Here is a 16,828-nt window from a genome sequence, read left to right as displayed (position 1 = left end):
ACAAGTTGTATGTATTTTTCGGCCCCCCAAAATAAAAAGTCAAAATTTTATATTTCTCCTCATCATTTTTTGTGACGGCCATCGGTTTTTCAGAAATGGGTTGTTGGATTTCAAACATCTGAGGATACCCCACCTGGTCCAGTTTCTTTCTGTTGCTAACTTTAATTGAACTCTTCTGTGATAAGAGGGCATACTTTGTTCAGCCTCATTTCTTTTTAGACTCCTTACACAGCTTGGAGTTTTGTGGAAACACATCCTAGACGCTTTCAGACGTGTGTCCTGCCGCTGCATTGCTGTGCCCACCTGTCATGATGTTTGGCTGGTAGCATCTTCCAAATTGTCTACATCCTTGCTGATTTCCTCCAGCTTTACTACTGATGACTGGTGTGGGACCCCAGTGCTTCCACCCCGAGTCAGTGGACTAGTACTCCCTTCAGTTGTGTCAGGTGGAGATCCAACGCCAGGTGCCAAAACATTTATCCTGGTCGCATCTTCCTGCTCTGCATTTATGCCGTCATGAGGGTCTCTACCTTCAGTGTCTCTGGTAACATCCATTTTGTCTGACGTCAGTGTAGCCGCTCAGGCCCTTTTCCCGTTGGTGTGTGCATGGGCCATCCTTTCCCATCATTTCATTTTCTGGCTGCCACATGGGGTGTGGGATCCTAGTTCCATGACCAGGGATCGAACCTGTGCCCCTTGCATTGGAAGCATGGAATCCTACCCACTGGACCTCCAACAAAGTCCTCCTCCTTTACTTTCAACCTACTTTTGTCTCCAACTCTAAGATGTCCCTCTGACATGGCACACAGCTGGATCTTGCTTTTCTGTCTGACAGGCTCTCCCATGTTTGGTGCAGAGACCATCTCACACTGAATGGAACTATGGATACAGCTGGTGCTGCCCCCTGTACCCCTACTTTCTTTTGTCTTGTTTTTTGGTTTCTCTGTTTCTCCCAGTTGGGATGGGTTATTTTTTGGCTGCACCATGAGGCATGCGATCTTAATTTCCCAACTGGGGATCAAAACCAGGCCCCCTGTGGCAGAAGAGGGAGTCCTAATCACTGGACTACCAGGCAGTTACCCGTTTGGGGTTTAAATGAGGATTTTTAGCAAACCATTTTAATTCCTCTATTTACTATTTTTTAGAAGTTGCTCTAGAGATCGCAGTGTGCATCTTATGAGATTAGGCTCCACGAAATGCAGATCTTGTTCACATACAGACCCTACTCCTGTTTCCTCCTGCAGTTTACACACATTATGGCTACTTGACCACACAGTGTTTTAATCATTGTTTTATGCAATCCTATGTCTCTTGTAGTAATTCAGACAAGATAGGAGAAGAAGCATGTTTACAGGAGCTTTTGTCCCAACCTGCAATTCAGCCACACCCAGGGCTGGCCTTTTCTTCTGGTGTCATTTCTGCTCAGCTTGAAGGTTGTTCTTAAGCATTTTCCAGAAGGCCCACGTTGCTGGCAGAGAGCCTCTGCTCACTTGCCCCGCACTTGTGAGGCGGGCTGTGATGGACACAGAATTCTGGGCTACCAGCATTCCTGCCCTTCCCCAATTTCTCATTGGTTTTCCTGGTGCAACTGATACTTTGTACTTATCCTATTCAGGGTTCACTGAGCTTCTCTGATATGTAGATAAATATTTTTCATCAGATTTAGGACATTTTCAGCTGTTCCCCCTTCCTTCCAGGACTACCGCTGTGCAATGCTGGTTCGGTAGACGCTGTCCCTCGGTTCTGGAGGCTCCTTCAGCTTTTCTTCAACCTTTTCCTCGCTGTCATTAGAGGCACGATGTCCATCTTCAAGCTCCATGCTTCTAGGTCTTTGCCAAGTCTGCAACACACTGTTTCTATGTTTTTCTTCCTTAGAAAGGGTTAAACCTTATTTGTCTTAGAGCGCGCTGTTGACCACTGGACATTCTAGACAATGTCCTGCAGCAACCATGCCTTCCAACCTTTCCTCCCAGTTGCTGCCATTCAGTGACTGTGAGGCTAACCCCGTGAGCTCGTGTCGCCTTGTACAGTGTGGCCACTGCTGCACTGTTCCATGTGCTTCTCTTTATTTTCAAGCATGGATTCCTTGGGGTCACTACTGTGTCTGCATAGCTGTGTGCCCACACCACATTGGACGGAGCACAGGGCCTGCAAACACAGACCCTTCTCACACCTGCCTTCCCTGCCCTTTGTGGGGCCCCAGCTGCTGGGAATGTCCACCCCTTCCACCCTACTACTCCCCTCCTGTACAGCAGCCCAGCTCCCAAGCTCTCCCTGGAAATGACCACAAGACACAGAAGTAGCCTAGGGGTCACGCCTAGGCCATGGAGGGCAGACCTGGGTTAACAGACACTCCTCTGGGACTCTGAGCCCACAGAGAGGCCCCTGGAGACAAAAGCACCAGAGGCTGGTGTCCTAGCTCCTGGCCATTTCAGGGCCTTTGGGGGTTCTTTGTCTTTGTTTGTTTGTTTGTTTGGAAGAACCTGAGTCTATTTCTGTTGTAACCCCTGAGAACTCTAAGCAATATGCCTTGTCGGTCAGTCTTCCTGGACAAGGTCCCTAGAACAGAGCAGGCGCCTGGCACATGCCCACCGACCAAGGAGGCGGCAAGTCACTCGCAGTGAAGCCCCTCCTCGCTGTGCCGCAGGTGCACACGCAGGTGTACATGCAGGGACGGGCTGCCTCCAGGACGCTCCACTGGGACGGGACAGCGGCCTAGCCCGCCTCGCCCCAGGCTCGTCCCTCACCACCCCCACACGGACGTCGCCTCAGGGTGTAGACAGGCCCCCACCTCCTAATGGCCGCCACCCCTCCCTAGTCTCCTTCCCCCGCTGTTGCAAACCTTCACTCTTCACCTCTCAGCTCCTCCTAGACCCCCAGCTCCCTCCAGCAGCATCCCTCCCTGAAGGACCACCTCAGAAGCTGAGTCGGGGACTCTGCCTTGAGTCAGGACCACATTCTCTCACCCGCTCAGCCGGGCTCCTGGGCACCTGAGCAGCCTCGGTGCCCAGGTTTTTGTTCCCCGTCAAGTTCCATCACCTCACACGGGCAGCCCCACGTGCAGGGAGCCCTCACTTCCTTCAGGACAAGCCTCTGGGCCGCTCCCTGCCCGGTCCCCGTCTGTGTGACCTGCGTGCCCTCTCTGCTGCCATCAGGGCACCTACCTCTCCCTGCGCGAGTGCTCCCGGGCCAGCTCCCTCCGCTTCTGCCGCTCCCACTCCCTCCGAGCCTTGTCCTGCTCCTCCCGGTGCCGCTTCCGGCGCTCGTGCTCCCGCTCCTTCTCTTTCACTCTGGCGTGCTTCCCTATGGGCAAACAGCATGTGTTGTGAGAGGAGACTTAACCTCCAAAACTCAACAATACCCAGTGAAAAAAAGAAAAAATATCTCATCAGTGACTTCCCTGGTGGAGCAGTGGTTAAAGATCTGCCTACCAATGCAGGGGACAAGGGTTCAATCCCCAGTCCAGGAAGATCCCACATGCTGCGGAGCAATCAAGCCCATGTGCCTCAACGACTGAAGCCTGTGTGTCCTAGAGCCTATGCTCTGCAACAAGAGAAGCCCCTGCTTGCTGCGACTAGAGAAAGCCTGAGTAGCAATGAAGACCCAGTGCAGCCAAAAGAAAAAAGACTTGGAGAAACAACCATGACTTTTGTTTTTTTTTAAAAAAAGATGAAGACATAAACTCTACGCAGTAAGCCTGAAGTTAAGAAAAAAACAAAAATAATGTGATTATCACTGAACAGAACTGTGATCTCTATCTTCTCAATTTTCTGTATTAAATAAACTGTGATTAGGCTACATTAGTCTCATGATTTTAAAAAAGTCATCCTTTGTAAAGAACACAGGACAAAGCTTAACTCCTTTTAGTTTCTGCATCACATTATAAACCACATTAGCCAACTGCGTTTAACAAGATTTACATCAGGCCCAGGTTCAGTTTCCCAACACCCCTAAGAAGTTCTCGATACTGGTGTGACAGCAAACCCACTACTTGGACTTTATCAAGCATGTTTCTTAAAAGCAATTGAGCACTGTAGAGTGGCCTTCCCACGCTGAATTAAGACAATAATTTTATAGACAGACCAGCTTCCCCAGAACAAAGCAGTGAGGGGAAACACACCAGAAGGAAAATGAAGTATCTATTCAGAATGATCTATAATAAATTTATACTTTTAGCTAAAATTTTATTCTCTTCTATCTTAGCTGTGCTCTGAAGAACGTAGCAGATCATGAAATAGGAAGGAGATCGTATCTGAACACAACACAAAATGAAACAAATGCTCTGTACCCCCTTCTGCTGAGTGACTGCGATGCCTACGTTTCTCTTTTCTCTTTTCGTCTTTCCTGTGATGTGCCTTTTCCTTCCGAGACATCTGCTGGGGTGGTTTGATAGCCAAAGAATCATCTTCCTCTCCTCTGCAATGAGACACCATGGCATTATGTCACCTGAGAGGGAAGTAGGGAGCACCAGGGCATCAGGGAGTCTCCCCAACCCAGGGAAAGGAAGGGTTCAGAACATAAAGGAGAGCCTCAACCATCAGCTCAAAGACTGTGCTCATTATGACACTTAGGCTTCTGGGGTGGCTCAGCCGTAAAGAATGCACCTGTCAATGTAGGAGACATGTGTTCTATCCTTGGGTAGGGAAGATCCCCTGGAGAAGGAAATGACAACCCACTCCAGTATTCTTGCCTGAGAAATCTCAAGGACAGAGGAGCCAGGTGGGTTACAGTCCGTTGGGGTCGCAAAAGACCCAGACATGACTTATTGACTTTAACAACAACGATTATGAAACTTAAGCGCAAACTGTGTATTAAACACAGATTCAGATGGAAAGTACAGTGGAAATCAGTGTGCTATACGGATCAAAAATGCTCTCTGAGGAAACTCTAGGGTGTGACAGACATGCAGTGTTAATTATCTTGATCGTGTATAACAACTTATCAAACTGCATACATTAAATCTGTGCAGTCTCTTACTTTAAAAAGCTGTTAAAAAAGAAGGTCCCATAATTTTAGTCAAACTTAATGACCTCAAAAGGTCATTTCATATTCCCAACTGAGTATAAAACCAAAACCTTGGGAGAATGCACAGTCTATGCCTTTTTGCCTTAATTTCTGGTTATAGTGTTTTTGACTGTTTGATGATGGACATGAAGGGAAAAAAAAGTGAGGAGAAGCCACAGCATAGGAAGAAATGTCAGAGGTACAGCTTTGGCAGGACTGCTTCTGTTTCTCCTAGGCCTCGCTCAAGTATCTTTCAGCAGCAACTCTGGTTTATTTGTAGATAATTTTAGACAGTACTTATAGAAATCATCACAAACATCCAATTCCTTAAATGTACTATGTGAGTTGTGCTGACTTCGCTGAAGAGCAATCACAAAGAAAGGAATACACACTCACACTTCTCCTAAGCAGAGCGGGCAGTTGGTACCTGACACCACACAAGGCTCATTTCCATGGAGGTCGTGACCTCCAACTTACAAAATCACACTGAGAAGGGCCAGCCAGGGTCACACACAGCCAGATGTGAGTGCACCGGCAGCCTTCGAGCTCCTCGGGGCCACACCCTGCTCACCTGTCTTCCATGGAGTCCTCTCTTCTGTATGGCGAGTTTCTTATTGTTATCTCCATGCGGTGGTCCCTCAGCTCCCCCTCCTCAAGGGAATCCCGCTTGGAATCCCGGTCATCAGACTAAGAAGCAAGGAGAGAGTACTTTTCCTTACAGATAAGCCTATTTTTAATAAGACGAAAACCTTGCCAACAACCCGAAACCAATTTTCATACACACTTTTTCATATGACCAATGTGATAAAATCTAAAAAAACTTTCATTCAAATCCCATGACATCAGAATTACAAATAACTCTGTAAACCAGAACCTGAGAAATTAAAAAACCAGCATAAATGTAAAGGGACATTAGACTCTATGCCAAGTATGTTAGTTGTTTATATGAGCCAAAACTGAGCCTTAAAGCATACTTCATACACTAAATAATTTGCAATATCTCATAAATATTTAAGAAAAGTCTGTTGCTAATTTTAAAGAAGAGGTACTTCTTTCAATGCTCCTCATTAAATTACTAAACTTTTCCTATGTTATTAGGCAAACCACAAAAGGTGTAAAACATTAATTTCAAGGCAATTTTCTACTATAGTAAAAAATACTCGGAAATGGTATCATGAATATAATGATGAAATGAGGAAAATTAGTTCAACTGCACTAATGATTTTAGGCTCAAAATACTTTGTTTTCCATGTAGCTGTGGTCATCTATATGTAGATTTTTAGTAAGTTATCAATCTGTCTCCAAAGTAAACTGAGCATCTGAATGTTTTTGTTAATTTTTAGAAGATTTTGGGCTCACCTGAGACATTTGGAAGTACAAAAGAACTTCACCGAAGAAGCGTTGTTCTAATGGAAAAATGAGGGCAGAGAAATTAAATCTCCTTTAAAATAAAAACACTTACTTAAAAAACATAGCTTACATTTTTTAAGCGTTTTATCTCTGCTTTCTCCTCTTGTTCCTTCCGTCGTTTCTTTTCCTGGAGAATTTCATCTAAAGTTTTCACTTTCCAAGAGTCCTTTTCATCACCCATTTGAGTTAAAACACTGCAAAAAGACAAGAATTCAACTGTGTCAGGACACAGCAAGCTATGCTTTGATGCTATGCTGTTCCTGAACACTTCTGCCTCACCACTTTTGAGCGCTTCAGTAGAAATCTTTGTTAAGAGGGATGAGCTATGCCAGAAATAAACCCACACACCTCTGGTCAATTAATCTTCAACAAAGGAGGCAAGAATATACCATGGAGAAAAGACAATCTCTTCAGCAAGTGGTGCTGGGAAAGTTAGACAGCTGAATATAAATCAATGAAATTCAAACACATTCTTATACCATACACAAAAATAAACTCAAAATGGCTTAAAGACTTAAACATAAGACATGACATTCTAAAACTCCTGGAAGATGTCATAGGCAAAACAATATCTGACACAAATCGTACCAATGTTTCCTTAGTAAGTCTCCAAGGCAACAGAAATAAAAGCAAACTAAACAAATGGGACCTAATCAAACTTACAAGCTTTTACACAGAGAGAAAGTGATGAACAAAACGAAAAGACAACCTATGGGCTGGGAGAAAATATCTGCAAACAATGTGACTGACAAGGGTTTAATTTCCAAAACGTACACACAGCTCACACAACTCAATAACAAAAACCAAAAAACTCCATCAAAAAATGGAGTGAAGACCTGAATAGACATTTCTCCAAAGAAGAAATACAAATGACCAATACGCACACGCAGAGATGCTCAACACCACTAATTATCACAGAAATGTAAATCAAAAACATAATGAGGTATCACCTCACACTGGTCAGGATGGCCATCATTATTGGTTCATTTATTTTGAAAACTGTCAGTGGCAAAGAGTCGACTCATTGGAAAAGACTAATGCTGGGCAAGATTGAAGGCAGGAGGAGAAGGGGATGACAGGGGATGAGATGGTTGGATGGCATCACCGACTCAATGGACATGAGTTTGAGTAAGCTCTGGGAGATTGTGAAGGACAGGGAAGTCTGGCATGTCTGTCCACAGGGTCACAAAGAGTCAGACATGACTGAGTGACCGAACAACAACAAATAACAAATGCTGGAGAGGGTGTGGAGAAAAGGGAACCCTCCTACACTGTTGGTGGGAATGTAAATTTCTGCAGCCACTATGGAGAACAGCATGGAAGCTCCTCAGAAAACTAAAAACAGAGCTACCCTATGACCCAGTAATCCCACTCCTGAGCATATATCCAGACAAAACTATAATTAAGAAAGTTATACACATGCCTTCTATGTTCACAGCAGCACTATTCGCAATTGCCAAGACATGGAAACAATCTAAATGTGTACTGACAGATAACTGGATAAAAAAGATGTGCTATATATACCTATATATGCCACACACACACACACACACACACACACAGGAATACCACTTAGCCATACCAAAAAAAAAAAAAATGAAATGCCATTTGCAGCAACGTAGATGGACCTAGAGATTATCATACTAAATGCAGTCAGAAAGACAAATACTTTATGATATCATTTATATGTGGACTCAAACATACGACACAAGTGAATTTATCTATGAAACAGAAATAGATTCACAGACATATACAACAGACTGGGGACTACCAAGGGGGAAGGGATGGAAATGAGATGGAGTGGGACTTTGGGATTAGCAGATGCAAACTAGTATAAATACGATGGATAAACGGCCAAATCCAACTGTACAGCACAGGGAACTAATTTCAATTTCTTGTGATAAGTCATAATGGAAAAGAATATTAAAAACATGCGTGTGCGTATATGTATATATATATTATATATATATATAACTGAATCACTTTGCTGTACAGCAGGAACATTTACAACATTGTAAATCAACTACACTCTGATTTTTAACAATTGAAAATACGGGGGGGAGGGGTAAGGTTTCAAAAAAAGGGTGATGGCTCGCGGAAAGCGACTGTTTGCATTCCAACCTCTTTTCTGTCATTCCTGTACGGTCTAGAGCAAGTTACTTCACCTCAGTTTACCATTCTGTAAACGGTAAGAAAACCACCTGTGTGACGGTATTACAGAGGATTAAGTGAGATCTCCCAGGTAATGCTCGTAGTTAGGCACCAGGCATTCACCAAGAACTGTTCTCGCCGTCAGGAGGATTTATTTGAAAGACCACCTGGGCCGCTTGGGCCACTGGCCCATTTGAAGGCGACAGCCCCATCACAAGATTAAGGGAAGTCTGGAGTGAAGGACTCGAAAGGCGCGCTCGCAAACCAGGCAGCGGGTCCCGGTTTTGGAGTTTCAGTTGTGCTAACCCGGGGTTCGGCCGGGCTGGAGTTAGCTCGGGGAACGCCTGGGCCCGCCGCCTCCACGACTCGGAGTTCCGCGCAGGGCGAGATGGGCCGGGGAGGCGAGGAGTGTAGCCCAGCCCGGTCCACGCTCCCGAGGCCCGCCGGGATCGGAGAGATCGAGTGAGCTGGTCGCGCTGTGGCCCCTGCCCGGCCCGGCCCGGCCCGGCTCCACTTACCCCTGCGCCGCCGCCGGTCCCGGAGCCTGAGAAGAAACAGCGCCCGGCGCGCGACAGGAATGTCGTCACTTCCTGCGTCGGCGCCGGGCTGATGACTAGCTAAGACGCGTCCCCGCCGCCGACTCCCGCCCTGAACAGAGTGGCGCTGTGCGTCACTTCCGGCCTTGGCGCAGGCTGGTGACAACTCTAGGGGCAGAGGCTCGGAGCCGGCAGGTGTCTGGACCAGCCTGGTTGGGTGGTCGTGACTGTGTCCCCTCTCCCCGCTCCCGTGACCCCGGGGTAAGATCCTGAATCTTCCTAAAAGGAGACGAATCTTGCTTACGGAGCGGGGCGTGGAGAGCGGTTACCGCAGGATTTTAAGCTGTGCGAAGGCCAGGGATGACAAACTTAGTGCTTACTCAGGCGCGCCTGCGAAGGTTTTTAAAGACGTTGAATCCTGAGGTTCGGCCTTAAACCTGCTGAAGTTCAAGCAGATTATTCTTAGAACCTTTGTGGTCCCAGAAAAATGGTAATGCGACATCGTGACTATCAGGAAGAGAACGGTAAACAAGTATCATTCACTTGCAGTGTGTGCACTCAGTCGTGTCCGACTCTGTGCGACCCCATGGACTGCAGCTCACCGGGTTCCTCTGTTCATGGAATTTTCCAGGCAAGAATACTGGAGTGAGTTGCAATTTCTTCCTTCTGGGGATCTTCCCAACCCAGTGACTGAACCTTGCTCTCTCGCATTTCCTGCTTTGGGAAGGGAATTCTTTACCACTTAACGCCACCTCCAGTTTACTACCTGGCCAGAAATGGAAAATGTAGAAAAATGTGACAAGAAATTAGGGCCCAAAGAGGGTTATGGGAATGAAATTCTTTCTCTTCCTGGAAAGATATTTTTTCTGTGCCCAAGCTCTTATTTTGCTTCCTGAGTTTTTGGTGACAGGAAAAACCTTCAAAAAAACAGATGAAGGCAGTAAGAACCCACCCATGTTCATTCACTTGAGTCTTACACAAAGGAGAAAACAAAGTACACACTGAACATTTATTTTACTTTTCCAGAACAAGAGTCCTAGATAGTTGCTACCATGGTAGCTTAATTTGGACAAAGCAACCAGTAGGCATCCACAGGATTAATTATACAGCATTGATGTATTACCATAGCAGAATACACAGTGACTCACTAAATTATGTAACCACCATTTTTCTAGGAAAAATTTATCTAATTGCATAAATACTGGAATAGGTGAAATAAAAAACATTAAAATTTTGAGTAATGTACTTTTAGTTCTCCACAGGTTTTTTTTTTTGGGGGGGGGAGGTGTAAAGCAAGTATAATTTGGTTCTGATATAGACAGTTTATTCATATAATTTTCAAGTTTTTCAGTATGGGACAGTCACCCTCACTGTGACCCTCTGCAATGGTGGGTCCACAATACCCCCTGGGTGGGTTCAGACTCAACTCACACATCTACAGTCTAGAAATAGCACATCAACTGAATGCCAGTTTCCCTTAAGTTAAAAGCGAGAAAAAAAAGACTATGCCAATTAGAACAATTCCCAAGTCAGTCTGGACATCTAGACAAGGATGCAATGGCAGCATCCAAGCTCTCCGGAGAAGAGGAGGAAATACTACAGAGAGAGAAAACTGGAAGGTTTTATATCCAGAGCATCAGGGTGAGCAAGCCAAGTGATGGTCGGCACAACCACCTGGCTGCTCTTTGCTCTTCAGGAGAAACAGGCCAACTCATCAGGGAAGCAGGAGCGTTCTTATTATATGCTAGGAAAATGAAAAGGTCCCAACCAGGGCATGAACGTATTCTGGAAAAGGATAGAGCCCTTACTACAACATTGGTCACAGGCAAATAGAAGAGGGTTTCTACCTGTAATAGCATCCTTGTTTAATTTTTCCAACCTAGGTAAATAGTGAAAATACTTCCAGGCCTCAGGAAGCATCCCCTGGACAGATGTAAAAAGTCATGTTGCGTTTTTGTGGTCTCTGCAGACCTGTCTATAAATGACCATCCACAGGACAGTCAGTGCCACACGGGAGGCAAAGTCCCTCGGTTTGGGGCAAGTATTTCAAGGGCCTGTGGGTAGTGAGGTTCCACGTGGCTTACTCTTCGTGCGGCACTTTTTTATTGTGTGATTTACAAATTAAAGACACATTTTGGATTACGCAAGAGTACTCTCAGCTTTCCAAGGCAGATGATTTTAATGCTAATATGCAGGAAGTTATGACTATCAGATTTTTTTTTTTAAAGCCTTTCATGCCACTCAACAGTGGAAATTTCCTTGAAAGCCAGAGATCTTTAAGTATTGACATAAGCAAGCAGATGACCAGAGTTGGAAGCCTGGTTCACGAGTTTGTTTACAAAGACATGGACAACGACCTCGGACCCAGAGGAAATGGACCTAGTGTTGGCATTGGTGCAAGCTGGCCTGTGACGGTTCAGTGAAAGGAACATATTAGAAAACTACTAGACAAAGTTAATTTAAAAACATGTCTGTACAGTTATTAAGCAAATGCCCACGCAGGCTGTGGGGTTTGAGTCTCCTCCCAGAAACGCCCACCATGTGGACGACTTGGGGCAGAGTCAATGGACGGAATGCAGCCACAGCATGTGTCCTGTGGGTGCCAGGCCCCGGACTCCCTGCTGGGGATGAGGGGATGCCCCTAAAGCAGCTTTGCTAGAAACTGCCTCATTTACTAATAATTTAGGAAAATCTTTCTGGTCCCCAAATCTGGAAAATCAAGAGCCCCCTAACAATACTCAGACACAAGCAGCTGGCACCTGATCACTCTCAGATGACAGTCTCCAGCTGGTGACACACATGCTCCCCTTCTTCAATGTCTCGACAGCAGCTGCAGGTGTTGTGGCCCCAGTCTGAAGGCAGAGGCAAGAGCCCCCCAGAAGTGGTGCTTTCCCTCTGGTCCTCACAGAGCAATGTGCTGCCCCAACCACTGCCCTGGCATCCTCTTTAGCTTTGTTTAGGGGTAAGCAGAAAAAGAGGAAAGAGGGGAAACCTGGGAAAGACGCCTGCTACCCTGTGGGGGAAGCTGCGCATGACCTGCCGATCTCTGAGCAACAAGGTCAGCTTCATAAAAGGTTGTTTGTAGTTAAAAGGCCCCATTTTTAACCCCTCATCAGGACAGACTTTCAAAGTTGGCAGAACTTAATGAGACGCACTTATTGCTCTTTGTTTCCAAGAGACTTGCTCTCCAGGAAGGGCTGGTTTATATTTTCCAGTTGAGAAGCCAACCAGAAAACCAGAGAAGCAATTAAGGCGCCAGGGCCTGGACAGCAGGGATTGTTCCCAAGACTCGTGGGCCACTTGTGCCCTCGGGTCGCTCCATCCCACAGGCCAGCTAGAGACAGGCAGGTGGCCAGCCCACGGCCCCTGAGTTGGGCTGTGCCTGACAAGTCCCAGAGCTCAGGTCTGGTATGTGGGAGAGGGGCTCCACCCTGAGCAGAAGTTCCAACAGGATGTGGGGCGAGGAGTAAAGAGAGAGGTGGAGCCTCAAACACCTGGCTGGCTGTCTGTCTGCCCTGGGGGAGGAGGGCCGGGCTGGGCCATGGGTCTGACTGGTTTACCCAGCACACTCCATGCATTTCAGAAGCCATCTGTACCTGTGTTTCCTTTTAAAACTTACACTGTCATTTAAAATGCAGCATAACAAAAGTGTAAACACTCCACATTTGTCCTGCTCATCATTCGCGAGGCGGAAATCCTAACACCCTTGTCAATGAGACCAGGAGGCTCCAGACTGGCTGGGCGGAAACAGGGCTCCCGGAGCCCCTTTAGAAGAGCCTGCCTCTAACCTACGAGTACGGGAACAGAAGGGACACAGGCCCTCCCTGCCTTGTGGTCATCTACCTGGAGCTTTCAGGCCAGAAACCACATCTGGGTCTCGGTGTGTCAGGCGGGGGCAACCTGGCTGCCCACAAGGGACAGGACACTCTGGAGGTGGGAGGCTCAGCATAGCAGATGCAGGGAGGGGCAGCCCACCTTCCCTAAGTAGTAGTGATGCAACAGCTCCACCTTGGGTAGAGGAGATAGACGCCCTGTCCTCAGGAGCAGGGAACCCCAGGTTCTCACCCCATCTGTCCCGTGCCACTCTGCCCACTGCAGTGGCCTCCGTGCCCTGGCCCTGGGGGCCTCAGCCTGGCCAAGCCCAGCAGAGCCCCCAGTGGCCAAGGAGCAGGGTGGACTCCAGCAGCTGCTGATGGCTGACATGCTGGAGCCGGTTCCCCACACTGGCTCCAAGTGAGGGGGTGCCCACTGGCACCTGGACACAGCTCCAGCTTCACAGCTGTCCCAAGTGGTCATCATTCACAGAGGAGTTGGGGCCTGGCCCGGCTGCTGGGGTGCGCAGAGGCTGCCAGGAGGAGGTTGTCAGGGGGCTCAGCCATGGCTCAGTGGCAGCTGTGTTCTCCAACCAAATTCAAGTTCCTGCCAGTTCTGACAGCCCCAGAAAAAAGCTGGAAAGGCTGCCCACCTTGCTTCCCACAATGACTGTGACCCGTAGAGCCAGGTGGTCCCACACCCGCTGTCCACGGGGAGGGAGAGGCAAAGGGGTTCCCCCGTCAGCGAAGAGGGTGTGGTGTGGTGCCCCCATGGCTTTGGGACTCAGTGGTGTGGCCGGGGGTCCTGGGGGAGCAGCAGCTCAGAGCTGCCATCCGGGGGCTGGGTGGTGGCTGAGGCCAGGCTCTGCATGGCCTCGCGCTGCTGTTGCTTGGCCTTATTGTAGAGTAGGACGCCAGCTGTGACCAGCACGGTGCCCACAGCTGACAGGCTGGTGACTTTGTTACCGAAAACGATGACGCTGAGCCAGATGGACAGGGCATGCTTTACAGTGCTGGCAACGCTGCAGGAGAGCAGGAAGGTGAGCAGGGGCCATAGGTGTGGTGACTCCACTACCCCCCTTTGTGTTGGGGTCCTACCTACTAGAACAGAGATCACAGAGAAGAGGGACAACAGAGCTGGGTAGCATCTTCAGGCTCAGCCTTGTGCCTTACTTTGTCCTTTCTTTGATGGAAATATTTCTAAGTCAACTGTAGGCATTATGACCTTTCACCCCCAACGCTGCAGCCTACTCGCCACAGAGTGGGAAGTGTTCCCTTAGGAAAGCTGTCTGGGAGTGACAGCATGCTGCTTGCTCACTGCTGGGACCTCGTGAGGATGCAACGACCACAAGGGTTTGTTTCCTGGGCTGCCATTATGGATGATTTAAAGTTAACTTTTGTATTTTTCTGCCATAAGCAATTTCCCTTAAAAAGAACCAGTTTCCTGTCTTTATATGGACCGTCACTAACAACCCCTGAAAAGCAAAGTTTCAGAGATATTTAGAAATAATTACTGTTGTCGTACAGGAAACAGACTCATAAAACATACTGACAATGTGAGCGTCAGGGTACGTGGCACTCAGACAGCCCTGAGAGCCCTGTAGGCCCCTCCCCCAGGATGTGGGAAGAGGCTGCCAGGTCTGAGCGCAGCACAAGGCCCCTGAGGCCCTCAGTAATGCGGACAGTCCTGCTCTCCCGTGACTGTTCTGAAGTTAAAGGACAAAGGGCATCTAAAAAGTTTCCACAACAACATGACAGCCAAATTCAAGGACAATCACTGGGTGGGTTTTCAGGCTTGCTGGCGACCTGGGCTCCTTCCTTTCTGTTACCAAAATCCGTCTGGTGTCAAATCAGCACTAAGGCTGTCTAGTTAGGGAAGAAGCTCATGAGACCCAAGCTTGGTGCTGAGTTCCCAGCAGGGACTCAGTGGCCACGTGGGGCTGCTGAGTGTGAACTGATAAAAGTCAGAAAAACAGACTTCAACTCCTCAGCACTCTGCCAGTTCCATATACTCAAAATCCATACACGGCCAGGGGCTCCCACCCTCCATCATCCCAGGAGATTCCCTGGACAGTGCTGTTCTGGGGAGAAGTACCTCACAACACTGAAAGGAACTCTCTTCTGTGCACAGATTCCCAGTGGGGATCCCCCTAAAAATCCATTTCACAGACTTTCCTATTCATGTTTCAAATGGCACCAATACAGAATGGCCAAGTAATTACGACCCCTGGGCGCAGCAATCACTACACTTATGACCCACAATCACACAGCCCTCTGATAAAAACATCAGATGGCAAGCATTCCCCTCTGCATGTGACCCGAATGCACCTAATCTCCTGTCCTTACCTGAAGGTCACAGGGGAGATCCTTCCCATGAGGGCGTAGGCCGTGACGCTCTGCAGGTGGAACAGCACGCCGTCGGCCAGCAGCAGCAGCACCACGTCCTGGCTGTAGCGGAAGCTCCTCCCGCTCCTCCCGATCACCGGCAGGTCCTGCACCAGAGCCAGAGGGACGCCTGCTGCATGGACCCTGGGGAAACTCTGGTGGCACCTGTGCCCCGGGGTCTGGGTAAAGGGCATGACACTGCAGAGGACTCTGGGGCGGCACGTGGACGGCAATGATCAAAACTTTACACACAAAACACACACAGCCTCTAAGCACGTGACAAGAAGCCCAACATCACTGACCATCAGGGAAGAACAAATCAAAACTACACCAAGGGGGCTTCCCTGGTGGTCCAGTGGTTTAGAATTTACCTACCAATGCATGGGACGCGGGATCCGTCCCAGCCAGGGAACGAAGATCCCACATGCCACGTCGCGACCATGCCCGTGTGCCACAGCTGAGCCCGCACTCCAGGGCCGTGCTCCGCAACCAGAGAAGCCACCACAGTGAGATGCCCAAGCATAGTAGTGAAGACCCAGTGCAGCCAAAACAAACAGATACAAAGAATGCCTCGGGGGAAAAAACTACAATGAGGTACCAGCTCCCACTCATCGGGATGGCTACCATTAAAAAACAAAAACCAGAAAATAACAAGCACTGGTGAGGATAGGGGCAGTTGGACCCTGAGCACTGTAGGTAGGAATGCAAAATGGTGCGACTGCCATGGGAAAACAGACTAGTCAACCCTCAAAAAATTACACACAGAACTGCCATGTGATCCAGGACTCCACTTGTGGTCTGTACCCTGAAGAACTGACAGCAGGGTCTTGAAAAGTACTTACACACTCACATTCAGGACAATATTACTCACAACAGCCTAAAAGCAACCCAAATGTCCATCATTGGAAGATTGGTAAACAAAATGTGGTCCAGCCATATATCTGCTGCTGCTGCTGCTGCTAAGTCACTTCAGTGGTGTCCGAATTTGTGCGACCCCAGAGATGGCAGCCCACCAGGCTCCCCCGTCCCTGGGATTCTCCAGGCAAGAACACTGGAGTGGGTTGCCATTTCCTTCTCCAATGCATGAAAGTGAAAAGTGAAAATGAAGTCGCTCAGTCGTGTCCGACTCTTCGAGACCCCATGGACTGAAGCCTACCAGGCTCCTCCGTCCATCGGATTTTCCAGGCAAGAGTACTGGAGTGGGTTGCCATTGCCTTCTCCGCCATACATCTATTCAGCCTTAAACAGGGAAGAGGTCCTGACACCTGCTCCATCGTGGATGGACCTTATGACATGAAGCTGAGTGAAATGAACTACGTGCAAGAGGACAAATCTTATGTGATTCCACTTCTATGAGGTCCCTGGAGGAGTCAGAGTCACAGAGACACAAGGTAGGAGGGTGGGAACCAGGGGTGGGGGGAGAGGGTAACAAAATTCAGAACCCCTCCCCCAACGTATGTCTCTTTGGCGTAAGGATTATTTTTGAACTGAAAGCACTGAGAAAACAGCAGGTGCCAGAAGGGTGCTCTG

At 48.1% G+C, this 16,828-nt stretch overlaps 1 protein-coding gene across 19 annotated transcripts in view; it reads right to left on the bottom strand.

The window, feature by feature from the left end:
* Positions 1 to 16,828, bottom strand: part of CDK11B (cyclin dependent kinase 11B) — a 41,033-nt gene that overhangs the window by 10,161 nt on the left and 14,044 nt on the right. For 3 of the 19 annotated variants that reach the window (XM_069545846.1, XM_069545849.1, XM_069545847.1), the window contains exons 9-14: positions 15,674 to 15,868; positions 15,260 to 15,405; positions 6,485 to 6,608; positions 5,576 to 5,691; positions 4,289 to 4,416; positions 3,165 to 3,303 (exon numbers count right to left, since the gene is read on the bottom strand). In XM_069545846.1, the coding sequence (XP_069401947.1) occupies positions 3,165 to 3,303; positions 4,289 to 4,416; positions 5,576 to 5,691; positions 6,485 to 6,608; positions 15,260 to 15,405; positions 15,674 to 15,868 (848 nt within the window). Of the gene's footprint in view, positions 1 to 3,164; positions 3,304 to 4,288; positions 4,417 to 5,575; positions 5,692 to 6,363; positions 6,411 to 6,484; positions 6,609 to 9,083; positions 9,181 to 10,096; positions 13,936 to 15,259; positions 15,406 to 15,673; positions 15,869 to 16,828 lie in introns of those variants that run through there. The other 16 variants (XM_069545853.1, XM_069545852.1, XM_069545854.1 and 13 more) reach the window with 11 other exon arrangements.

Source organism: Ovis canadensis, chromosome 12 (genome assembly GCF_042477335.2).
Source record: "Ovis canadensis isolate MfBH-ARS-UI-01 breed Bighorn chromosome 12, ARS-UI_OviCan_v2, whole genome shotgun sequence".
NCBI classification, from domain to species: Eukaryota; Metazoa; Chordata; class Mammalia; order Artiodactyla; family Bovidae; genus Ovis; species Ovis canadensis.
The sequence above is the reverse complement of the archived record's forward strand: the minus strand, read 5'-3'. Positions and strand labels throughout refer to the sequence as shown.